Source organism: Melospiza georgiana, chromosome 2 (genome assembly GCF_028018845.1).
Source record: "Melospiza georgiana isolate bMelGeo1 chromosome 2, bMelGeo1.pri, whole genome shotgun sequence".
In the NCBI taxonomy this organism is placed as follows: domain Eukaryota; kingdom Metazoa; phylum Chordata; class Aves; order Passeriformes; family Passerellidae; genus Melospiza; species Melospiza georgiana.
In genome coordinates, this window is record NC_080431.1 from 72,443,411 (window position 1) to 72,470,472 (window position 27,062).

General features: G+C 39.3%; 1 protein-coding gene across 2 annotated transcripts in view; it reads left to right on the forward strand.

Moving 5' to 3' along the window:
* NOX4 (NADPH oxidase 4) overlaps positions 1-27,062 on the forward strand; it is a 100,000-nt gene that overhangs the window by 59,830 nt on the left and 13,108 nt on the right. For both annotated transcript variants that reach the window (XM_058018413.1, XM_058018414.1), the window contains exon 13: positions 4,302-4,383. In XM_058018413.1, coding sequence (XP_057874396.1) covers positions 4,302-4,383 — 82 coding nt within the window. The remainder of the gene's footprint in view (positions 1-4,301; positions 4,384-27,062) is intronic.

Here is a 27,062-nt window from a genome sequence, read left to right on the forward strand (position 1 = left end):
ATTTAACTGAGGACTTCTCACTGATAAAGAATTTGGAAAGAACTGTACACTCAAAATGAAAGCCAGAAGGAAGTTGAGGCACTCATCATATTGAAAACATAACATAAATTTGAGCAGAAGATGTGACTGTGCAACCCTTCTTGATGTCTCTGAGAACTTTGTCCTGTAGGCAGACTTATGGAGCATCAGTGAGACAGGCTGCAGTGTCACACACAGCAGAGCAACAAACCAGTCAGTGGTATAGCTGATCTCAGAACAATGTGAACAATGCTGTCGCTAGTACAGACTTTAACTCATGCAAATTGTATGAATGAAATGAGGAACAGAGGAGGTAATTGCCAGTTTTCAGAACTAAGCAACCTTGGGTAAGTAAATGTTATTCTTTTTTAATTTAGTGAATCAGGCCAACACCTAGACAAAAGCATCACAGGAAAAAGGACTCAATTTTGGAAGATACCTCTCTAAATTTATCCAAGTAATAAAAAGACTGTGACCTGTTTTAGTTCTATTGGTCAACTACTGATTGCAAACCAAAATAATGTAAAAATGTTCTAATTATTGGTTTCATTAGTTCTCAAGTCTTTCATTTGTTGTTGTAGCATGAATTAGAACAATGTCTTAGGTTTCTTAAAAAATTCTTCCCCCTTTGGGAAGATATTGTTGTGACTTTTTTTCTTGTGAATTTAAAAGCTTCTCTTGTAAAGCATCAGTCTTCTGATATTTCCTTTTGTAAGAGCACCAAAAGTACCTGTGCTGTAAGTGGCTACCCAGGCTCTTGTCACCTCCTCATCACCTTGTTGGATGGTCTTAAAGGCAATAGTGTCATTTGTCCAGAGTGACTTTGGTACTAGGCACATATTGGTGTAATAGGAGCATGTCATAGAGCTGAAAAGTGACATGTGTGCACAATGGTCCCATGGGACAATTCAGTCCTAAAGACTCCTGCATGAGCAGGACATGGAGGTTAATGTGCTGGGAGAAGCTGTAGAATAGATTTGAGATGAGGGGCAACACTACCATGTAGTGTAAGTGTTTCTGTGGTGTTCTGGTTTCAGCTTGAACAGAGTAAATTTTCATACTAATAGTTGGTACAGTGCTGTGTTTTGGACTTAGGATGAGAATAATGTTGATCACACATTGGTGTTTTAGTTGTTGCCAAGTAGTCTTTATGCTAAGACGGGGACTTTACCTCTTTGCATGCCCTGCCAGTGAGAAGGTTGGAAGGCATAAGGAGTTGGGAGTGACACAGCCAGATCAGCTGACCCCAACTGATCATGGGGATATTCTGTAAAACATGGCATCGTGTTCAGTGCATAAACTGTGAGGAAAGCTGGCCAGGAGCCACTGCTCAGGAACTAGCTGCACATTGGCTGGCAAGTGTGAGCCAATTGCATTGTACGTCACTTGTTTTGTATATTCTAATTATTTTTCTTATTATCACCATGATTATAATTTCTTCCCTTGTCTGTCCTAATAAACTGTCTTTGTCTCAACCTATGAGTTTTCTTCCTTTTACTCCTCTAATTCTCTCCCCCATCCCACCATGGGGGAAGTGAGCAAGCAGCTGTGTGGGGCTTGGTTGCTGTCTGAGGTTAAACCACGCCACATGGAAAAATGAGTAAAGTCATATGGTGAAAAGAAAATACATCTGCCTGGGAAATTTGCCATAGCGTGGGGGGAATAAAAAAGTTGACTTTAGCTAAAACAAGATCTAGTAGGAAAACTGTTCAGGCCAATTTCAGATGCCATAACTTGGCTGCTTTTGCTCCCGTACTGGCCAGCCCTGTCACATTACTATTCAAAATATTTTCAAGATCACTGCTTGCTGAATTGAGTCCTGGAGTGCAGCCAGGTGGCCTTGATCAATGTGAAAGGGCAGCAGCACAAGAATAGGTCACAGAGTACAAGATAGAGATGGAATATGGCACTCTGCCTGGGTGATATCCATCTCAGACAGAACAATGGGTGCGACATATCTGCACACTCACTGAGATGTGTTTTGTCTCTCCCAGAGCGTCACAGATCCTTACCAAGATCTGACAAATCAGCTTCACTCACCTACCTGTAATGTGGTGTTGTGCAGCATTGAACTGAGTAGGAGCATGTCTCTCTGTGCTTGACATTGCTGTCACACCTGGTTACAGGCCCTCAGAAGTAAATCAGTGGTGCCACCACAAAGAGAGATCCTTAATCGTGGTGTCTCATACCGTGTTCTAGAGATCAAAATCCTCAAGTCATGGAAAGAAGTGCTGTCACTCAGTGTTTGCCATGGTAAACTTCCTCCATTCCTCCACCAGGCACGCACAAAGGCTGTTGTTTGAATGGAGACTTTTGTAAAGGACACCTGGAAATGCATCAGTAGCTTGGGTTGTGTGGGGAGATTACTGAAGCAGGGGTGGAAGTTAATGTGCTGGCTCTGAAACATGAGGGGATATTTTGCATTGGTGAAAACTTTCTGTAGCCTTTCAGTTCTTGTCCATTGGCTTTTGAAGATGGTTAATGTGTCATCTTTAAGGATGATAGGGCATGTGTGTGTACAGCCTATTGCCATGTACCAGAAGACTGAAAGAAAAGCAAATTTCTCCATCTTCCTAAAATTTCAAGCAGAGGTCAAGAAGTAGTGTAGTGGCAAGCTTTTCCTCAATACAGTGAGCAGTCTGTTTCCTGAAAGTACTCATTGGAGTTAACTTTCATCTTTACAGTATTGCATTTATTGAATTTGTTTTGTTGGCCACATCTGCTCTTTGTCCTAGTTAGGCACAGGAAGACTGATTTACATTTTGAAGATTTGAGAAGAATTTTGGAGGTAGGAGTGCTTGTTTCTTTCAGAATTGAATATGAAGAGGTGTACAAATAAAGGAACAAAGATAAGCCCTTCTTTCTTCACTGGCAGATCCCGGTATCTTATCCAAGATGTTTGCAATATGTCTTAGCCAGCTGAGAAAAGACTCAGGTGTGAGATAGCTGACCTTTAAAACTGAGGCCTTAACAAGAGAGTTTTCCTTCTGAATTAACTGTGCTTTTTTCAAGGTATTACAACTTTATGAAGTATGATTCAGATGGGTTTCTTTCCACTTTAGAGGCTACATAGCAGAATTGTATCCAAATTAATGGAGCTTAGTTTTGATACAGAATATTGCATAAATCTAAATGGTTTTTTGTCTTGTAATTTTCTTATTCATAAACTTGGTGTTAGAGAATATTTTAAGATACATAGGAATCTGGGAGGAGGAGGACTACACTGACCCTCAGGTTCAGTTTCCAGAATGAAAACTTTCATGGAAGAGAGCTAGTTTGGAGAAATCCATGGTACAGCTGCCACACATACCAAAGGCTACAAACTATGGTTTAGCAAAGGAAGGATAATACTGTAGCTGAAGACTTTCAGCCACAGTTATAAAGTATTGAATGAAGGGTAGGAGGTGGAAAGGGCATCAGTTCTGTGCCACTGTAGGACAGATTAAACTTGCAGATGACGGAAGGAAAGAAGGAAACAGAGCACATCCCATTCTATGGAGAGCTACTGAAAGAATTTGATCTGGGTGGGAAATCCCATTCTATCCCTGAATCTTAATATAATGTGAATTTTAAGGAGGTTTCTGTCTTTCTTGACTGAGAAATCTGGACTGATAGAACGTCCTACAGATCCCACTTGACTTACTGTGTCTAACCACCTCTAGAGAAAAGCATAAGAGAAAGGCAGCTATGCTAATTACAACCACCCTTTCATTTGGTGGTCAGTGAAATTAAGTTACAAAAGCTTTAGCTCCCGCAGAAAACCCAATAATGCAGTTTTTGAAATAGATAATTATGACAAAAAGAAATCCAGTCTTCCAACCATCCTTTAAAACACTGAGCCCATTACCAACTTTTGTACTGCAGTTTAATTTATATGAATTAATTAATCTATGTTTGTTTTGACTACTGTGTTCCTTAATGTGAATTCTTAGGGGCTCCTCCTTTCTGTTTAGACTAGGCTCTTCAAGGCAGAGACTTTTTACGGCTGGCTGTGCATGATAGTCAGAAGACCTCTGTGCAGACCTTAGAAACTTATAGGCACTGCTAGAATTTAGTATTGAATGAAAAAAAAAAAGGCATTTTAAAATATTACGTTTTACAGGAAACAGTGATTTTTAGTCCCTCCATGCTTAGTTTTGTCCTCTGCTAAATATTTCTGGAGAAGAGAATTCACTGATATTACTGCTTGCTTGCTCGTGGCCTGAACATATAATGCAGAGTCACAGTCTGGGTTTTTTTTTTTTTTTTTTTTTCCTTCTTTTTTTTTTTCTTTGTCCTGACAGAAAGATTTCGGGATTTACTGCTTCTGCATTCAAATCAAGATACAGAGATTCTGCCCATCTTTCAGCAGAGACGCTATCCCAAGTAAGTAAGATTGTCTTCTTGGGAGAAATAAAATCTTTATCTATTTGCAGCGAGGGAGAGTAAAGCATTTATAGCACTATACATGCTTTTGGTGCAGAATCCTTAGACAGAGCTGTCAGGGAGCCACACTAGCAGTGATCTCTGCAGTCTTTTGACTGGTGTTGAGGAGAAGCAGACACGCATTGCAAGCACGCTCAGCTGTCACTGGGGGAGGTGGTGGTGGTGGTGATGGTGGTGGTGGAGCACAGATGTTGAGTTGCCTGGATCAGTGTCTGATGGAGCTTTGTTTCTCTATTGACGCAGGTAGATGTTTTATCAGGCTAATCCCCATTCTTGTCTTCTGAGATTCCATCATTGATGGTGACAGATTCCCTTGAATTTTAACAGGCTTTCCTCTGAAAGCCTGCAAGCACTAGGAAACATTTTTTTTTCTGCCTTTTTTAGGAGTATATGTTTGCCTATATCCCTAAAGGGATTTAAAGAGTAGTGTTGAGTGTTAAGGAGGTCTTGAATGTATTGTGTATCCTGGACAATAGCTCTTCTTTTTCCAAGTGACATACCTGAGTGAAGCAATAAAAGCTCTTTGCTGTTTTATCTGCTGGAAGAAACAGTCACTTTCAGCTTGAACTGAGGCAGTGAAGAGGAAAGAAGAAGAAATAGTCCTCACATTAACCCTGACCAGAATGAGCAATGAAAGAATGCTAGTGCAGGGTGGACAGAGGGGGGAGATGGAAGAAAGAATATATGTAGACAGTCCTTCAATGATGGTGAAAACAAGCACAGTTATTTATTTTAGTTATTATTGTTAGGAGGTTTCTGAAATAGATTAGAAGTCAATGAAGCTAGGTTTCAAATCTCTTTAAATCTGATAATACAATTTTTTTTAAAGAACAGACAGTTAGAGAGGCTGAGTGCTGAAAGCCAGTCACCTCCTTGCTGTGAATACTTGAAAATAAAACCACTCAAGGATAAAATCCTGATTCTGAAAATGACAAAATTTTGCTTTGACTTCAAGGGAGACACAGTTTTATCACCCTAAATTTCTTGTTTGCATTGTCCATTGTCACTATATTACTGGAATACTGTGGAGGTACAATATATGAAATAGTGGAAGGCGCCTTATGTGTATGGATTGATCTGTTTGTTTCATTAGGACTTCCATGAATTATTACTTTTCTCCATCCTTTGGAACCCTGGCAGTATTATGCTTTACTTGGCTTAGATTATTTCATTTTTGATATGGACACTGTCAGACTGGTCTGAGAAACCAGTTTGTTGTCCTTCCTCAAAGAACAGACTTATCTTTATATAAATCATTCCTAAGATGTTTGACTTTCCATTTCATTACATTCAATTTATTGCTAGCATTCTTGGCAAAAAGTCTACTAACAATATTACACAATGTCAGATTCATGGGCGAATGAGTTGTCTGTTGTCTCCTGATAGAAGATGTGTTCAACTCTTCAAAGATCACAGAGCAAATATCTTGTATGGAGCTCTGCTGCTCTTTGAAGTTATAGTGGCCTTGCATTCTCAAAAAGGGTGCATGTTTTCAGCCATGTTACTTGGGAAGATTGACTGCTTCCTCTAACATACAAAAGTTGGCCAAATTTTGGCACCTAAGCAAAAAGAAGTTTGCATATGTTCTTCAAAGCAATAGATTCTTGTTTATAGCATCATTAATTGGTGCAAATTTGCTCACTTCTTACAGAAATTTATCATATATTACAGCCCGTTTAGAAACTGGTTGAATGCTATTGACTTATCCAAATTTCCCCAGGGGTTGACTTTTGAGCAAGGTACTTGAGTTCAGCAAAGTAGAAAACCTGTTTATCTTAATAATATATTTTGTCTTATTCCCATATCATTTTTTCACCTTTCCTATTCTCATTTTCTCCAAAGTGTCAGTTAACAGAAATTAAGGTAGTGAAGAGACAAATCTCCTAAATCAGTGTCCCTTCATGACTTCAGCTGAGCAGTGGCTGGTTGTACTACATTAGGATCTGAGTAGAAAAGCCATTTTAATGAGATGTTGTCACAGGGAACAAACTGGAGCTTGTACTGATTAAAGAAATCCGAAGAATATTGAAGGTTAAAAATAGAAGAGAATTTTTAAAAATAGAAGAGAATTTTTAGTAGTGACTTAGCCGAATAACTTGACTAAGCAGGGCTTAGTAGGTAGAAAGGATAAAAGTTTTCACATATTTAAGAGACAAATGTCCAAAGAAAGGAGATTGGATAGGAGGATGTTCAGCACCACTCAGGATATTCAGAATCATTGCAATAAATATTAAAGGCTAAATGCGCAAACTATAATCCATCAACGTTTGGAAGAAGTAGAAACCTTGGTGTTCTTGCCTGAATTATGTTCTTGTTCCTTTATTACATTAGGACCTGAACTCTTTCCCAGGTAACAGCCGGATAATTTTGGGTGCATCTTGTTCTCAGAGATGTCCATGCACTGGAATGTCTGGAAGAAGTTTTCTAGAATATGCATGGACATTAAGTTTTCTAGAATATGCTGGATTTTCTGGGGTAGATGTGTCAAAGAAACTTGCTTTGCCCTCCTAATTGATGGAAAAATGTGTGGTATTTTTATTGTCCTTGTGTTTGCCTGAGTTTATTTGGACAGCTTTGGCTTAGCCAAGGAGCCAATACCTGCTCTGGCAAGCAGTGGATCTTACAAATATCAAGTCTTATAAAGTCACACAGCCTATCAGCTTGACTTCTTGATGTACCACTGTGTGCCCACACGGCATCATGAGCACCAGTTCTCACTGTGGCCTGTGGGCTGGGACACAGCACTCTGCCAGCTGGTGGGACAGCACGGGGTTGCAGAGCAGAAGGAACTTGGCTGTATCTTATTCTTCAGTCCCATGCCTAGAGTTTTTAAGAGTTTTTAATGAAAACACACTGTGCTGCATGTAGTTACATGTTACAGAACTAGCAAGAGCAATCTAATCCAGGCAAGTCATTTTGATACCTCAAGTGAATAATGTGGTTCAGGAATCAGATGTGACCAAATACCCTTATCCACTTAATCTGGAAACTGACCTGCCCACAAAGAGAACTATTTTGAGGGGAAAACCTGTCTCCTTGCTGACACGAAGCCATTACCATGTCCACAAGGATTCACATTCCTGAAACTAAGAATAAACCTGCAGCTGTGGGCAGCCAAATGGATTGGAGTGCAGAGCTGCCTGGGAAAACCCTCTGCATGCAAAACAGATGACAGACATACTGCAGCTCCGTCCTGCTCTCCCTCACTCCACAAGCCTGCTGAACTCACTGAGGGGAGTTAGGCCAACACAATCAGGTCTGTCAGCAATCCAAACTTTTTCCAACAAATCTTATCCCGACTCCTTACTTTTCAAATGAGCATTACAGCCCCTGTATATCATAAAAAATCTTTAAGGGTTTCACATTTAGCACATTTCTGCAGGAGCTTCTTTCATTTTGGTATCCACTTCATGCTTTCCTTTCTTGTCCACTCTGCTGATGTCATTCCTACATGTTTTGTCCACAGTTTCACTCATAAAATACAAGAACTGCTAGAGTGCAGCAAAGACTACACAGGATTGCTCCTGAAGAAGGCACTATGCTCATTAATTTGGCTGCAGGTTCCAGCATGTGATAGGGTGATTGGTGGTAGCAGGGGCTTAGGTTGCTCCATCCCTGCTGACTCCACTCTGCTCTTGACTGCCTGTGCTCTGTGCACAGAGGAAGGATATGCAATTGCCTTGAAGTGCCAGGGAGAAGTGCCACTTTTAGTTGGGCCTGATAGTGTCAAAAGAAAAAAGCAAACCCTAAAGAACAGAATGATAAGAAAAGTGGTAAAAGAAGTGCAGGAGTGAGAAATTAGGTTGATGGGTGAATAAGGCAGGAGAGAGGCTGACATGGCACAAAGCAGCACTTAAAGAGAGATGTGCCAGAAATGCTACTGGCATTACAGATTTTTAACAGTTTTTTTTCTGTCTAGAAGTAACTTGACAGTTCAGCCATACTTTATATTTTCAAGTTAGTGCTGAAATCCTCATATAAATATGTGAGGTTTTTTAGAGGGATTATTTGCTTCTTTTTTTCCCCCTTCAGAAATATTTGCAGTCTTCACTCTTATCTTCTGTGGGTTTGACAAAAAAGTTTTTGGGTGATTCACAGATTTTAAGAACAGAAGGAGTGGTTATGTTCCAGCTAATTTGAGTCCCTTCTTAACATAAACCATAGAGAATTACTGATAATCCCTGCAGCAAGTTTTTCACTCAGCCAGAGCAGGAATTTAGAATCAAATTGAGATGTTAAAATCTGGAAAACTCACAAGCTTTTAGATCAGCTTGTTTCACTTGTCAGTTTCTTCACCTGTGATAAATTTTTTAACTTCAGTTTCCAGTTTCTGCCATCTCACTGTACCATTTTCTTCTGAAGAAGAAAGTCCTGTACCATCTGAAATGTCACCTCCATACGAAAGGGTGGAGATCAGTTTAAAACTTGCCCTTATCTTGAACAAAATAAATAATAATTTCTTGCAGGGTAAGGCTTGCTAAAGAGGTCTCTCTCCCAAAATCTTAAAACCTTTCAAAATTTCTCCCACTTACTTTTAAAATGAAGTGAAATAAACAAAAGCAAAAAGCGCAAAAGGAAAAAAGGCAGGAATGAAGAAAAACAACATTTTGGTGACTGTTTCCATAATGTGCATCAAGAGCAATAATAGCACTTCTTTATAGAATAGGGAGACAATCTAAACTCATAAGTTTGGCTGTATAAGAAATAAATCTTTATTATTTAAATAGAATGACATAGTCTTGAATTTTGGAGAAACAAATGAACTTAAACCCTATCATATATGATGAAATAATATTCCAAATGCATTTACTTTTCATCAGTCATAAAGTTACAAACCATTCTTTTGCATATGTTCACAGTAAATTAAGGTAGTCTTCTTGTGTATGCACAAAAATGCTGGTAATTTTCACATCATGAAAAATCCCAGAAAATACAGTTTCTTGATATATATTTATATGTATGTATCTTCAAATACATATTTCTGAAGGTCATCTTTGAAAAGCTGTGGTGAAATTTCAGCTCAAACAAAGCTAAATGGTGTTATTCAATTCTCATCATGGAGAAGTCTAGACAAATAGACGGCAGAAAGTTAGTGCCCTCCCTAAACCATTGTGTCTTCTGGTTCACAATTATTTATTTTAATGATAATGGATCTGTGACAATTTCCTACAGCTTGAGATCTGAGCCAAGAAAGAGATAAAATTTCATAAATAATACCCCAGGAATAAAGCTTATGTCTTATTTGCAGCTGTCTTGAGAACACTTTTCTTTTTAGAGGAAAATAATTTGTGTCTAACACAAGACAGTAGTGAGATATGGCTGCTGGAAGTGATGCTTCTCAGGCAGTGGATCCACTGAGATTCCCTTGAATCACAGATTGAAACGAGCATGAGAGCAGCTAGCAGAGCATGGCCTAGAAACCTAGTTCAGTTTGTGTTAGAAACAAAGGCAACATCTTCCCTGGTGTTCTTCAAGGGGAAAAATCGTGACCTATGTGTTCATCACTGAGTCTTTATTGCAAAGGCAAAGAGATTTTTAATTTTAAAAAGAGGTGGAGAACTTTTAGGGAGTGGTTTTCTATTAAAGGCTTCCTGTGAAGTGCTTTACAAAAGATGTCCTCTTGTTATAGAGGAAAAACTGAGGCATGGCACTCTGATGTGAGATACCAGCATCATCCAGGAACAATTCTCCTTGGGATGAGACCAGAAATAGAAATCAGGTCTTCCACAGTCCTCTCAGTTGTGTGCAGTTGGCTCTCTCATCTGAAACAACATCTATCCTCTTTTCCGCTGCAAAAACACGTGGCCTGCCCATATTGCTGAAATCAGATGGAAAGGTGCCAAATGAAGGAGCCTTTCAGAAGTGCCCACACAAGCACTTTAAATGCTTTGTGTGGCATTGTACATGAAGCATGAAAATTACTGGTTTTGAAATGCTCCAAGATTTATTTCAAAATGCAGGCTAGAAGCAAACTATCTCCTCATCAATCTGTGGCCTCAGAAACCTGAGCTTCAGAGAATTTTGATGACTTGATTAAAAAAGACACTTTGATGACTTGATTAAAAAAGAGACCTGCTTAAGGAGGAATGACCTTTAAAAGAAATTCAAGATGTTTGAGAAGAATATTTTTATGAGATTAGGATTTTGTGTCTTTTTTCTTTTTTTTTAAATTTTTTTTTAGTGTGGCTTTTTGCAGAGATAACACCTTTTTCTGTAGAGTATACAAACCAGTGCAAGCCTGAGCTCCATGATAATAAAACCTTCATTCTAATTAAAGTCCATTTTCCTGTCATTAGAGGTTTTTACAAAATGGAAGGAACAGTATCAATGGGGTAGCTGGTAGCTGTTCATTAGAAAGAGCAGTCATGTTACAGGAGTAAAAATGCAACTATTGGATCTAAATTTTTTTGGAAGTGAAATGAAAACAGAAAGAAAGAGGATGGTAATTCATAGTGTGCATTACATATTTGAGCTCATATTCTACAAAGAATTCGTGTGGACCCATCCAGATAATATCAAATGGAACCAAATCAGTATCTTGAAATATTAGGACTACACATTAAACTAAGATATGGCTCATAAATTCCTCGAGACATAGTCTATATTTTTTCAGATTACCAGTACACTACTGTAGTAACTTGCAAAACAAAGAGACTTTTGTTCTGTTTCCAGTAGCCTTGAGTTCATGTAAGAGCAACATAGAGTGAACCAGTCCCCTTAATGTCAAGGGGAATTTTGCTCCCAACTTCAACAGGGCTCAGATATGAAATCTAAGGCGCAAGTACAAATCTTTCTAGGTAGAAAGATGTGAGGGGAAAAAAAAGAGATTTGTGCAGCAACACGCATGCAAAAGGGAAGCTCCGTGTGCAAATATATTCTCTTTTAAGTAGCAAGCATTCTAGATGCTACTTGAACTTACCAGTTAGTTAGTTAGTTAGTTAGTTAGTTAGTTGTGGCTCATTAATAGGCATGAACTGTTCCATGAAAAACATTGTGGTAATCCTAGTTGAAAATGGGAAATGCCTGACTGAGAATAAAAGATGATTAAACCTTTCACAACTTTTGGGAGATGAAATCATTGCTTTGTTCAAAGTGAATGGGGTAAGACAAATCATTAGAGCTGGTTTTCATTTGGCTATCTGGGAGTATGAGCATGGTTTTTGATAAAGCTTGCTGATTAATTGATACATACATATCTACTACTCAACAACATCATGAGATTGTGAGGAGTTATCTGCCACCGGATATCTCAAGGGATGTTTTTTTAAAACAACTCAAACACAAGTTATAGTAGTTTGACGCTGAAAGTATTATTGAGGTTCTTTGATTCATTATGTAAGAGAGTTAAAATGATCCCTTCCGCCCTTATATCCAATTTTATCATAGTTTTAAAAATAATGGCTTATATTAGTTTAAAAAAAGTAGTTTCACAATTACCATAGTTACAGAAATCCAAGCACTAGGCTCTGGAAAAGAAGAGAAATAAGTGCTAAGAAGTTTTGGTTGTTGACAGTAGTAATTTCCTCCTGGATGCATCAGTCCTGTGCAACCTACTCCAGGCAGGGGTTGAACTTGATCACCTCCAGAGGTACATTCCAACTCCGTCACTCTGTGGTTCTGTGGTTCCATGTGACTGCGGGTAAAAGGGGACAGCATCATTCATTCACTCCTATACGCCTACCTGCACATTAGCATTTTTATTTTTGGCACAGTGAGGGACCCCAAGGCTGTTTTCTTTCATATAAACTGTTAAAGGAGGCAGTTAGTAAGTCTTGGTGGAAAAGGGAGAAAAGAAAGATTCCAGCTGTAATAAGGGCCAAAATAGACTATGTTACGCCACTAAGCATTTGGAGGAAAAAGAAAAAGCTACCTGCCATGTTGTCCTTTTTGTTTCATGTTAGACGTAAGACATAAATGTACTTCCTGGTCTTTAACAATGGTAGCGATTTATCAACACTCTTTGCAGTTCTGGCCATTTGCCAAATAGGTTTGAAGGGGCAGGTAAAGTGTGAGATAAGCATTTCATGTGTATCACAAGTGTCTCTTTATGCTTTAATACTGCAGAGGAGAGGAAAGCACAAACATTCAAGACAAAGGACACTGTTAGTATTCTAGTTTTGCATAAAATGGGCAAAGATGGTTTGTTCTTTTCAGGACATGAGCCTGGTTTTAAGTTTTAGCAGCATTTTGGTGGAAGGCACTGGTGAAGTGGTTTAATTCTGAGTGCCAGGCTCTTTAATGTATACGTGAGGGAGACACTTCACATTTCTTTTTCATGAAAGTTGTTGGCCTGTAAACTCTTGGTGATAATCAGAGGCAGCAGCAGGCCCATGTTGATCCAACAGCCATTCCCTGTTTCTTCAGAGAAATATATAGGAGACCTGGGCTGTGGGATGCCAAGAGGACCACCCTGAATTGAGCATCCCCAAATATACACGTCAGCCCTATTTCATGGAGGGAGCTGTCTCAACTATGAAGTTGTAAAAATTGGCAGTGGTAGATAAGCTGTCTCGTCCTATAGTATGTTATTATAGATGTTAATTATCCTCAGTCATGAGGATAGGAGTTGGCTGCTGGTTGATAGTGCCCAGTGGGCCAAGCCTAGCCCCAAGGAAACTTCTTCTGTGACCTTGTCAAGTGGTTTGAAAGAATCATAAGTGCTTTTGAACGGCCAGACAGCTAGCAGCTGGAAAACATTGCTAGCAGCTGCAGGACTGCAACAGTCGTGATATTAGCTGCCAAATCCTTTCTGATTGTTGCCTAATCAGCTGGCTGAGGCTGCTCACAAACAGAGTTGGAGACTAAAGCAGATAAGTCCAAACACAAAAGCTGTTTGAGTAAAAAATATGTACGGTTTGTTGGATGTTGAAGATAAATTTGGTGATATTCAGAGTTTCTGTTTTTTTCTTTTAATAGAAGAATCTTGTGGGTTACACATTTGCAGAAAATTATTACTCTAAGCATCTGCACCTAACATGAGGCATCAGGTGTGTCAAGTGAGGTGATTAATGATGCATTTCTGTTGTAACAACAATGTGGTGACATTCTTTCTTCCCTTAAAGCAATGAGAGAAGGTGTATTATAGACACCAACCAGAAAGAAAAGATGTGAAAATCATTTGCTTTAGAGCCTAATAACTTTAATATAATACTTTGCTTTATGTCTTAATTATCCATTGCTGTCAAGGTATCTTTATAAAACAAGGTTTAAATTAAATTTGTGTGGGGTTGAAAGTCATGTAGAATCAAACTCTCATTTAAAATCAAACACTTAAAACTTTCTCATTCCCCCAGGAGCTTCTATAAAGCAAAATTGCTGCCTACTCCAAAAACCCCCACAGCACCAGGGTCAGTCCTCTTACCTCAGGTCTGCTTCACCAGTATGAAAATGATAACCTATATTACAAATGTTCTCTGTATTCTCTCTAGTTTCAAAAAATACTCAATAGTGGCTTATGAAAGCAAAATGCCTGAGAGTTTCCAAGGTCTTGTTTTCCCTCTGCATGGTGCATCATGATGTTACATAAGGATATTATAGCTTTGTATTTCCACTCACTGTATACTGTGTCTTCAAGATTAAAATAGGTTTTGTAGGTACATTAGTGTTGGTGATTTGTAATACTCTTCAGGTTTAATTAGTTCCTCTTTTAGACAAATCACCTGAACAGATTGAATATTTTTATTATATTGAACCAGTTCTGAAACTCTTACAATATATTAATTTTTTCTTTTACTTGTATGGATAGCTGAAGTTTCCTAAATAATATTTGAAATGCAGACATGCATTCACAGTGGTTTCTTCAAAATGAAGGTATTTGCATCCCTTCTCAAAAGACTTTTGAAAGCTATTTTTATTTTTTTTTCCTTGTGCCTTATTTCCTAATGTTGTTAGGGAAAATACAGCAATGGAAGTGGCTGTTAGCAATTTTCCATCATGTGGTACTCTTTTACCACAACTAGCAAAGAAATAGTGGCAGAACTGAGCCATCCATTTTCTTGTGCTTCAACTTGGACAAGGTAAATCATGTAGGTGTAATGTTATCTTGTGAAGGAGTCACAAACCTGATGTTCTGGCTGTTTGGGCATCATGAAGATGAAACTCTGTGATCTTAATAATGCACCAAGAGTATCTCCTGCCACTGCAGTTTTCAAGGAAACCATCTCTAGGATTTTAGCACGTCACTCCATGAGTAAGAGTTCGAAGTGCATTGGAGAGATCCCACTCACTTTCCTCAAATCTAGGAAACTGGCGCTTCATTCAAGCTGGTATAAGGTAAACTCTGGAGTTGTGAACTGAACCTGGGCTTTCCATAATTTTTTTAGTATAAGCTGAAAGAAAGATTAGAAAGTACCAAAATCTATTTATTAGGGTGATGTAGTGAGCAATTCAGTGTCAGCAGTTTAGTGCCAGTGTTTCTGAGTGCTGCTGTCCTGAAGGATCACTGCTGGTCTGTAACCAGTGTAATAGTCATTGGTTACATATTTAAGTTATGCCAGAGTGAAATGCTGTGCTGCTTTCTATCCAGAAAGAGCAGACTTTCTGTGAAGGGCAATTGCTACATGCCAGCCCCTTTGTCACCCCAGTTTTGTTCCAAGGAGACAACATGAAATTCTGCATCAACTCACATGTGTCAGACATGGCTGCTGAACTGAAGCAAAAGGAAAAAAACTCTACTATAATTCATTTTCTGAATTATGGGAAGGGAAGGGAAGGGAAGGGAAGGGAAGGGAAGGGAAGGGAAGGGAAGGGAAGGGAAGGGAAGGGAAGGGAAGGGAAGGGAAGGGAAGGGAAGGGAAGGGAAGGGAAGGGAAGGGAAGGGAAGGGAAGGGAAGGGAAGGGAAGGGAAGGGAAGGGAAGGGAAGGGAAGGGAAGGGAAGGGAAGGGAAGGGAGGGGAAGGGAAGGGAAGGGAAGGTCAGATGTAACTTTCTGTTTTGTGCACAGTCCATACATTACATGGAGAAAGATTCCTTAGTTCAAAAGAGCAGGTTTACCCTGTGGGATCAGCAGAGCAAAATGTAATGAGCTTGTTCAGTGACACAGGCTCTAATGAGAGTCTCTGGGCACTGCTCTTCTGACTGGCAGGCCATGTTGGTATTGATGGACAACCTCATCTCCCTCTATTTTGTACTAGGAAGGAGAGTTGAGGGGGAATGTCTTGTTCATTTATTTGCGAATTGCTGTGTCCTGATGAGAAAACAGGCTGAGTTCAACAAGTCTTCTTTTACACATGGTTCCATTAGCATTTGAACATCTTAATTCCAAGATCTAAGTGCAGCAGAGTGGTTGTCCCTGGAGCTCAGCCCCTGCTTCCCTCTTTTCAGAGTCAGCAGAAGCTGAGATGGGGAACTTTCCTAGCTTTCACTGCTCCATCTGTAGCCGTGCCTCGCTGTCTGACAGCATAGTTAGTGTGCATCTGTATACATTTTGTCTTTCTGTTGTTAGATGGCAGTACCTGGATATGTAATGGTTGATGGTTAACTTTTTTTATACGTGCATATTTGCACAACTGCGAAGGAATCCACTTTAAAGAAGCCATGCAAACAGGAGCTATCAAAATCTGATCTATCTCTCTCAGTAATTTTATAGCATAATAGAGCAGGTTGGCTGCAGGCAGCTCTTAAGAGCATCACTTGCATTTAAGAAATCCATTTATGTCTGCAATGGCTATTTCAGCTGTTTGTGGTCATAGGCACCCCCCCACCAATTTAACTTTGTTTTTAGTTATTTGGCCCTGCACTCAGAGTCTGGCACCAGTGAATAGCATGTGCACCATGTAGAAATGTTTTGGCAATTATGATCCAATTAGGTTTAGCTTGTTCCCTTGTTCTATCCTTCTTGTGATATCCAGCAAGAAGACTCATGGCTGAGATATTTAGCATCTATTAATAAACCAAAAATATCTCAATTTTGCAGAGTCTGGGGTTTGTTTATCTCTATACTGAAGGTTCCTTGAAGAATGAAACTTCAAGGGAAATTATCATTAAAACTGCTTCACAGAAAAATGTATATTAAAAGTAATTCTAAGTCATATATGGTTTTATTGTCATTGGGCCACTTGTGTTAAAAACCCCCCTGGGCACTCAGGTATTTGAACACTGTCATCTAAGGTTAGCTAAACTGATGAAACAGGATTAACAAGGAGATAACAAGGATGATGGCTTTATCCACAGTCATCTTTGCCCTTTCTTTAATTTGTTTGCCTTGGCAAGGCTTCTCCAGTGAGACATGAAGCTATTGCTTATCCTTTTTTAAACTGTCAGGTCACATCTGAAGATAAACGCCATCAGTTGGGCAGATGGAAACCATAAAACAAATATCTAGAAACATTCCTTTGTGTAATGTTATACTCCTTTCCTTTTACTTGCTCATTAAAGATTGTGATCCATTTATTGATGAAATTTATGACCACCATTACAGGATATTTATGGACCTCACAAACTTTTAATGAAGTCATTTTTGCAATGCTTGTCTCTGTCTGAGAAATACAACTATTTCTGTCTAACAGGTAGATACTGTCACAGTGTCAAGCTGACTTGCCCAGGTTCTCCTAAGAAAGGTATGACAGAGACTGGGTCAACCCCAGCACAGCACCTATGCTGCTGCATTCCTCCTGTCTCTTTTTGCTCTTTGTAAATTTCCTACACCAAAGGGGAAGTCGATTAGGGATCTTTAGGCATTTTCACAGTAGTTGAAGTGATGTCAAAAACATTCACTGGTGGGTTGGTGAATGGTTGATATATGCAGCCATCAGGAAAAACAGTACTGCACTTTTCAGAATCTCAGTGAGGATTCAGAACCAGAAAACCAGACAGTATATTCTGGACAACCAGAAAGTATTCACTTGTCTGTCCAATTTTACCTTTACAATTTGTTTAAAATACAGGTGTTAAGGGAATCCCTAAACAGAAGCAAACTAAGTGATATGGTGGAACACCAAATCACTGATCACAGCTGATGGATAAAGAGAGGTCTTACAAAGATGAGGTTTAGTAGATAAACAGAACCTAGAGGGCTGGAATTTCATCCAGTCTGTACTACCCATGTCCTATGGCAAAAAAGCTCTTCCACTAAAGCTAATTTACTTTTATAGTGTATTTCTGTCTGATAATACACCTTTTACTCCTGCAGAACTAAATTCTGATATCACGTAGTTCAGTGGCATTTTTGCCATTTGTTTTGTACTGGAATCAGATTTTTTTTCTATAGAGAATTGAGCAAACTATTATCTAGATAAGAATATAGCACAGTGTATTAAATGAAGAAAAAGTCAATGTTGACAGGTGGGAAGCAGCAAATAGTTCTTAAGCAGAGAGCTTTAAAATGAGTAACGTATCAAATAGGGAGCAATTCATCTTGGGATGTGTTCTTTCAATATATAAAATAATGAATGATAAGGAGGGAGATGTAAACACCAAGTTAATTAAATCCTCGGATGATATTGGACCAGGGAGGATAGTGTATATCAGAGCAGATGGAATGAAATTTCTGAATCATCTGGCAAATTTTAGGAGATGGATGGAAGAAAAGGAAGATGAGTTCCAATAGAATGTCAGACAGTTCATCAAAAGAGAAATTGTTGAATAAGAAAGACTGAAAAGGGGAAACTGTTAGGCTCATACTTTATAACAGCCTTTTGTCTGTGTGTATTAAAGTGAAATATTAGAATCATATAATCATTAAGGTTGTAACAAAACCTCCAAGATTTTAGAGTCCAACCTGTGACCAAACATCACTAAGTCAACTAAACTATTCCACTAATGTAGCGCCTTGTACATTCATTTTTTGAACACTTCCAGCCATGGTGACTGGATGTCACCAAAGTTTAACCGCCCTTTCAGTGAAAAAATTCTTCCTTATGTCCAACCTGAACTTCCCCTGGCAGAGCTTGAGTCCATGTCCTTTTGTTCTGTCACTGGTTGCCTGGGAGCAGACTCTGGCTACAGCCTCCTTTCAGGCAGTTGTAGAGAGTGATATGGTCCCTCCTGTGCTTCCTTTTTTCCAGGCTAAACACCCCCAGCTCCCTCAGTCACTCCTCATAGGACTTACTCCAGACCCTTCATCAGCTTCATTGCCCTTGTCAGTCTGGACTCATTCCAGCAGCTCAATGTCTTTCTTGCAATGAGGGAAAAACAAAACTGAACACAGGATTTGAGGTGCAGCCTCAAGTAAAGTTAAGCATTAAGCTAATTAAATTTAAACTAAACCCTATCTCATGGAGGAGAGTTCTGAGAATGTGTTACTTTCTGGTTTCACCAAAACAAAGAGCATTAACTGAAAAGGTAAGTGACATTCTGGAAATTACAGTGGATAAGCATGAGAGAGATGGGATTAAAAGTGTGAACTTCTCCTCCTCTGTGGCTGGTCAACACTGTCATTTGAGATTTAACCTGAGACACAGTCTTGGGATCTGCATCTCACAATGATGACAAATATGGTGGGGATTAGTGTGGAGGTGCAAGACACTGATTTTGTGCAAGAAGTCTCACGTGTCATTAGTTGTTGTGTATAATGACAAGACTAGTCACACAGTCTTATATTTCTCTATATATGCACAGCAGCTTCAGGGGTCCTGGTCAATAGGAGCTGATATTGAACCTGCAGGAGAGGCCCCTTTGGCTTAGACCCTGACTCTGTGCCAGAGGTGTTAATTCTGCTGTGATGGCCAGCCTCTGTTGTGTTCAGTCACCTTGTCTTGCAGCAGTGTCTCACACCCAGTGCGTTGTAGATCTCAGGGTATTTATGAAAGGTGAGGGTGGGAAGGGTTAGGAAAAGCATGATGTATTTGCAGTAATTAAACACTAGTCCCGTATCTCTCTGTCTCTTATCAAATCACTCACCTCTTTTGTTTGGGATCACCTGTTCTCTGTAAGCTTCTTAAATGTAACTCAAAGAGAAATGCTAAAAGGTAAGGCTCTGTTAATATGAGCACATAAAAAGGTAAGAGCTTGAAGGAATTTAAAAATTCAAGGGATAAAAATTTCTTTATTTTGAATAACCTACGGCAGCTGCACAGAGGTATCTTTGTATGTCTAGAAAGGTAATAGCAGTGTCACTGCTACCTGTGAATAATAATGTCATTATACAGGGCCTTGGCAGGACTGAAACTGGAACACTGCAGACAATAATAGGCCATTCACTCTGAAAAACAGAACTAGAAATAAGAAGCTGCGGCATAGTCAGAGAAAAACAAAGAGGAGGTCAAGATAGTCAGGACTGCATTGAGCTCATCTATGATGTAATGCAGTGTATTTTCTGGTAGATGATAAGCTTCTGCCAATGAATCTATGTACAGACTCATCTGTACGCTTCTGTTGACTTCAGAAATTCCTGCTCTAAGTTGGGTGATCTCATCCTTACTCTGCCATTTTATTCCAACTGTATATGGTTCAATCTACTGCTGGGCAGGTGTTCTTTCTTTACATTTTGGCCTTGCCAGTTGTCTGTATCCCCTTCCAGATAAGAGACTCTCTGCCTAAGGAAATGAGCATGTCTGACCATCAATGAACATCTGGAAGCCATCTGAAGTTGCATTATCACTATCTTGCAGACCTCTCCAACTGTCAGAGGCATATTTAGAGAATTTCTTTCTAGGCTTTCTGGCAGCTAAATTCAAGCAAAGATACTTTACAGACCCCAAGCCAATAATGACTTGCTTCATGAAGCTGCCCCGAAGAAAACCTAGTTCTATAGGCACAATCACTGGTCTGTAGAGGATGTGAAGCTCATGGAGAACATCAACATCTTTCCTTAAAGGAAGTATAGCCAAGAGAGGCATTGTTTTAAAAAGAGAGTTTTCCAGATAAAAGATTGGCTTGTGACTGGACAAAGGCACTTTGTTTACCCAATGTAAAGCCCTAAGACAGGAAAGAGTTTGCAGGAGACATGGTAGATTTTTCTAGGGATTGTATTACATTTTAGATAGAATATTTGTGTTTAGGTTTAATATGTATTGAGGATTCCATTTTATTACAGGAGTAACTGCTTCATTCCAACTGCAGAATTTGTTGTGAGATTTGCCTTTCTGTGTTTTTTTTTCTTATATTGTCTTAATTTTGAATTCTTTGTCTCTACTTAATCCAGTCCAGAGAGCCTGAGTGGGCTGACTTTGGAGAGAACTGTGATATACCCGTCCTCGTCTTCAGATTGATCTGCTGGCAGCTGTATCTGCCAGCACTTCAGTCAGCTGCTGCTCTCTTCCCCTTTTGTTTCTGCAGATACCTAGCTAGGATTTTAAATCCTGTGCTTTGTCATCCTTGTGATTTGCCAGCTTTTCTTTCCCCATCCCTAAGGTGTATGGGAGCTTGACTGGGAAAGCCTATGGCAGTGTGGATGTTAAACTAGAGTGGTCTTTTTTCCCCAGGCCACTCTATCCAAATAAGTATTTTGCCCTTTGGTATAATATGTCCCCTGAGCATATTTGTAAATAGAAAGGAGCTGCCAGGGGTGTGAAACTCACGTATGTGCTGTCTGGCTTTCCTGAGTCCTGATCCCATGCAGTTCTCCCATTCTTACTTCAATGGAAAATACCCAAATCCTGGCTTGAGGAAACTGCAGTGCTGGTTAATATGTAATAATTAGAGATGCAAAAAACTTGAAACAGCATCTGAAATCTGCAATGTGGTTGCATCAATATGCATCAGAATGGAAAAGAGTCAGAGGTCTTTGGTGATCTTGATACCCCCGTACATTCCATTCCTGCTTTTTGACCTCACTCCTGCACTTGTGCTGTACTGTGTTGTGCTCTTCTCCAAGAGGCAGAATGAGGATATTTGTCCCAGGAGAGTGCTGCCCTACATCTGTATGGCCCCTTCTCCAGCCACATCCTGCTCTTTCTCACAGTGTGTTAATGCAAACAATACTTGGCTGTTGCTACCAACAATCCTTGTTTGGCTCCACAGCTGTCCATCCAGCTGTTGCTGTTTACACCATGAATATTAGCCACCTTCCCTTCCAGGCTTCTACAGAAACTGATGCTGCAGGTATTTACACTAGTGTGGAGACAAGGGATATCCTGTCTCAGTGAGTAGCATTTACCAAGCGAGGAAGAGGACCAATATTGGCACTGCTTCCATGCCATCTGTCACCTCTCTGAGATGACCACCAAAGGCAGCAGTATAAGCAACAGAAAGCTTCCTATAAATATTGAAACAGACCAAAGATAAGTATTGAAGTGTGTTACTCTAAAGCAGAAATACAGTTTGCAGTGAGATAAGCAGATAACTACTCTGTCAGTGAATGCGTTGTGGAGAAATATGGCCAGCACACTCAACCTCATCGGGGTTGCTGTTCTGCAGCATTTTATCACTTAATGATGTAACAAATAAAATTTCAAAAAGCAGGATGCAATAGGTGGTACAGTCATTACAAATGCTCTACTTTAATTTTTTTTTGATTACTTTTTGACTACTTCAGTAAAAATTGGTAGGACATGAGTTTATAGAGAGGAAAGGCACTTTACAAAATAGAAATTGAAATTGGTAAGGAAAAAGGTGTACAACGGGATTTCTTGTTATAATAAAATGAATTGTGTGTTCTTTAATCAAAGGAATACATTTTGAGAACATTTTGTAAAAATGACCTTTAAAAGGTTGTCATGGAGAAGAATTAATGCAACATTAATTAAGAATATTGACCTAAAAATTTGGTACAGAAAGTACATGTACTTTCAGAGAACAAAGTTGCCTCAGTTTGTAATTATAGTTGAATGTAGCTCTCATAGTGATTTTATAGACCTTTTTAATGGAGTAAGTGAATGGTGTAAGCTGTTGCTTCTCTCCTGTAATAGTCAGCAATAAGTAGTCAGAAATATGGGTTCTCCATAAATACTTCAGGCAATATTTAGATAATTTTATTCAGTTTGGAGGGAATCTAACTTGGTCTGAGAGGTTGCTTTCAGATTGCTGTGGGAGTCATGAACAAGGAAGAACCATGTTTATAAGGGTGTCCATCAGAGGTGCAAGTCTGTTCTTTGTTGCCACCAGTGGTACTTCAATCTCCATGTATTTTTGAGCTTCTCATTCATAGTTAGGTTCTTTTCTCTCCTCTTCCTCAGTCCTCTGTTACAAGTCCAGCTCCCAAAAGGTAATTGTACAACTTTTGCTACTTTAGTGTTCCCGCCCACTCCAGTGGAATCTTCCTGAACCTGCACTGTGTGTCATAGAAATGCACAAATCTCGGTTTGTGATTTACAGGAAGAACATTATCCATATGGGTGCCTGCTCAGCTGTCCCACTTTCTTACCCCTATCATCATGCCTTCAACATACTTCCTCTTGTTAAGGATGTTGTAGACCTGGAAATGCTTCTTTAGTCACCTCTGGGCCCTTGAGAGTATAAAAAGCTGAAAAAAGGTGATTTCGTTTTCTCTTGCCCAGTCAGAGAGAATTAAATGGAACTGAGATATACTAAAACTAATGGTTCTTATAGGATTCTAAAAATAATAATGATTTAGCAGGTTTCTATTTGAAGAAAATTTGGTGCTAATTAATTCTATAGTTTTTTGAGTCATCCATGTTACACTAGCGGATCAAGGACTCAGCTTCTGTAAAAAAGAGAAGGAAACTTCTGCAAGCTCTAGTATATACTGTAAGAACATGTTTGAAGCTGGAAGGAAAAAAATGTGAATAAACAACCAGAAATTAAACTTGATCAGTTTAAAAAAACCAGGAGAGAATGGCTAATGAAACCTGAATTAGAATCATAACCCTTTGCAGTCCTGCACAAAACAGTATATAAAATTAATTGGACCCACTGGGTTTTGCAAACTTACTTGTCTAAGGGGCTGATCATTGCTTTAATGGAAACATCATCCTTCACAGTGTCAGGAGAACACATGGGAATCTCTGATCACACATGCCAGATGTCACATTTTGTGACACTTTTAAACCTTGAAAAGTTGTTGTAGTTTTGGAAATCCATAAAAGCAAAGGATAGCATGCTTTGTTCACTAGTGGTTCTTTTATAAAAGGCTATTGGTACTGAAATGCTGTCAATAATCAACTCCTCTGGTAAAATGGTGTCCAAGTGTATACATATAAATTAAGGCTTAAATAATGTTGTGAAGTATTGTATGTTGACCTCATAAAACGAAGTGACTATCGTGATTTTTGCTGCAGAAAATATTTTAAAATCTTTGATAGTAGTAAATGCAGCTTCTTTGAAAAATCACATCATTTGTTGTAGCTAGGCTTTTACTGAAAAAATGTGAATTGAGCCTTGGACTCCAAAATGTTCTAGAACAGTGCAGTAGTCCATTTTGCTTTCTGCAGACTATGAAAGATGGTCTCTGATACAAGTTTCAGATTTGGATGGCTTCCAGCAATCCTTCTCTGATCTCTGTTCTGCTGGTGCCCTGAAGAAGGAGTCATGCATCAGGAAGCTGTTGTGATAGACAGAGCCACACTGCAGAGAGACAAACCAACTTAAACTGGAGAAACAGCAGATAACCGATGGATACAATCAGCAAAATTCAGGGAAACAGTGGGACAGGACTGATCCAGAATATGACTGAGATACAGGGAGCACAGCAGGAGCCTGTTTTCTTAGATATCAGAGGAAAGAGGAGTCTTAAGAAGGAATTTGAAGGGAGATAATGAGATAGCTCTGCAGATGTTTACTGTGATTCCCTCCTAGGCATGAAGGAAAGTGTGGGAGGAACATGGAGGCGCTTGTTTGAATATTTGTCATGTGGGGGTGGAAGCTGATAGTGTGGGTTATCAGAGAGAGATTATTGCATCTCTGGTGCAGCAGAGTTGGAGCAGCAGAAGAACATAAGGAAACTGCTTCAGCCATCAGACAGTCAGTTCCTTGGAGTTCATCAGTACTGAGATGTGGTTTTGGTAGGACAAGTAAAAGAGAAGAACAAGCATGTGAGAAGAGTTGTTTAGTTGATCTCATTATGATTTTGGAGAATGTCAGTCATGTTTTCCTAAGGAATCAGGAATTCAGCTCCATTAGCTTTATTGACTGTGTCTTATGACTGTATCCAGAACTTAGTGTGCTCACACAAAGATACCTAAATGTGGATCCTAGTAAGAACTGAATATCAAGGACATAACATCTCATGCTGCTGGTTTAAATCCTTCTTCAGCTGACATTGGTAAGAGCTTTGCCTGAAACCTCAGACTAGGATTTCATTTTTTGTGCTCTATGCAGTACTTTGTATCCAAGCATTTTGTTCAGCTTGCTGATGATGATTCTTTAATTAAAATTTCCTACGAGCTCTTGATTTAACTCCCCTATCCATCTGTTATTGTACTAATATCCCAGATAATATCTTACAGTAGCTCCCAGAGAGCCTAGTAAAAAAAACTGGTAACATCATTTACTGTTGGGTTGTGAAATGCAATCAAAGCATTATCTTTTCTAAGGGCTCCTACAACCTGAAGTAAAGCATGGCACTGAGAGCCAGGTCCAAGAGGTGTGAGCAGATGTCTCCACACATCACTATGCCATTCCTTATGGAAAATAATGAATTGGATCTCAAAAGTAGTACAGCTGCCTGTGTTCTTGAGACAGTTTAAGGGCAGCCCCGTGTTATTGCAGTAGCATTGCCCAGCATTGGAACAAGCTGGTTTAGTGCTTGTTGGGCTATTTTGGTACCACTGCACTGTAGAATGGAAGTGTGCTTTAAATAGAAAATGTCTGTAAGATGCTTTTTAATAATGTGCTCTGCTATTTTTTCTGATGTATTCTATTTTGAAGAGCTTTTTTTTCTCTATCTAAGCTGAAAAATTGTGCCACAATAATAACTAAGAGCACTCCTAAGACTGGAAGTAAATATATGTGAAAAGAACAACTTGTTATTTGAATAAGTTTGCCTGAAGGGGCAATTTCTAAACTTCTAGTAAAATTCCATTCCCTTCCTTCATGTTAATTAAATAAAAGCTGGGAGAATATGAGAGCATAGCATGGTAGTGTGATATATCTGGGCCACAGCTCAAGAAGTAAAAAGTCATCTTACCCCCCTTGTCTTTTTATTGAGCGCTGTGATATTTCATTTTCAATAAAGAACTGCATTTATGCAAAAGTTTTCTGTCCTACCAAATGAAAGCAGGAACATGTTGACAGGAAACAAAAATTGCATAATCTCTGCAGAAGTCTATGACTGAATCACTGCTCTGTTCAACCCTGTGCCATTTGATATGGCATCAGAAGGTTTCTTGCTTCCACTGGCCTGAATAAGAAAAGGATAAATGACCACTGCCATTCAGGCATCAGGGCCACATTTGTCTCAGTTATAAATTACCCCCCCCATAGTAAAATGGGATTAAATAGTGCATGTTTATAACCTCCAACAAAATCTTCTAGGGAGATCATGTTATGCTTGGAATCAGTCTTTTCAGGCACTCTGAGTGGTGGAGTGGGTTAACACAGTAGCAATGTTTCTCCAGGTTTTCCCCCATTTCTCTTTTTCACACTTGGAAACAGTGACTTCTGGCTGCTATGTGCTGGACCACATGCAGACACAGCAGGAGGCCCTTGGCTTCTCTGACTGCATCTGCTGTCCAAGCAACTGCTCCTCACTCCCTCAGAGGAAGACACAGTGGGCAAATAGAAATATTTTGCAGGCCAGATGGGGCTAATGGACCACAAACTGGATCATTCCGACCAAAATGCATATTTAATTGCAGGTTGTTTCTTGAATTTCTGGCAGGCACTGTGCTTGACTGGTTTCTGGTGACCAGATCTAGTTTTGCATTTTTCCACTCCTGATCATGTCAGTATTATTCAGAAGCACTCAGACTTTCCAGGAATTTCTAAATCCCTCTGAGATCAGACATACATACATACATCCAGGTAGTCCTCAAGTAGTGCAGTTATGTTAAGTGGTCCTACAATAAATAAATGTTGTCACATCCACTGGGGTAATTTCTGGAAAAACGTGCTCTGATTGTTTTTGTTTCATTAGGTTGTGTTTTTCATTCAAAATGTTGGCTTTAGGTTTGTGTTTCCAAAGGAAAGTTAATGCTGCTTGTCCAGAATGTAAGGAATTTCCCTCAGGCCTGTGCTTTTGCTCTTCATACCTTTAGGAGCAATTCTCTGGATTTCACCAGCTAGGTGGGGCTGATTAGGGTAACATGTATATGAAGCTGGCTAGGAATGACAGGGTTGCTGGTCTTTGTTATCCAGTTATTTTGGGGGGTTTTTTTGTTTGTTTGTTCATTTGATTTTGACATACTCTGAAATCCCCAAATTAAATCTCTGTTACATCTGTTACATATACATCTGAGATCCATAACATTTGTGGACTTCTTTCAGAATATCCCTTGGACCAGGTTATTTCAGTGTTACAACCTGCTTCTCAGCATTTCCCGTGTTGCTTATTTAAATAAGAGCTGCTCCTTTACCTCCTCTGTCAAACAGTGCAACTTTTAGATCTCTTAAAGCAGCGGCTGCTGCACTCTGCACCAGCAGTGGTATCATGTCATTAGTGGAAAATAAAGCCTGGTTAAAGTGTTATGTAAGAGGAAACATTTAATGAGCAGATACTTAAAGTTCTGTTTACATTGTATGCACATGACCAGTGAAGTTTTTCTTGGCTGTATTGTGTAAAACAATATGTCTGTCCTAAGTAAGGAGTGAATTTGTTTTTCTAATATTCCCATCATAGTGGAACT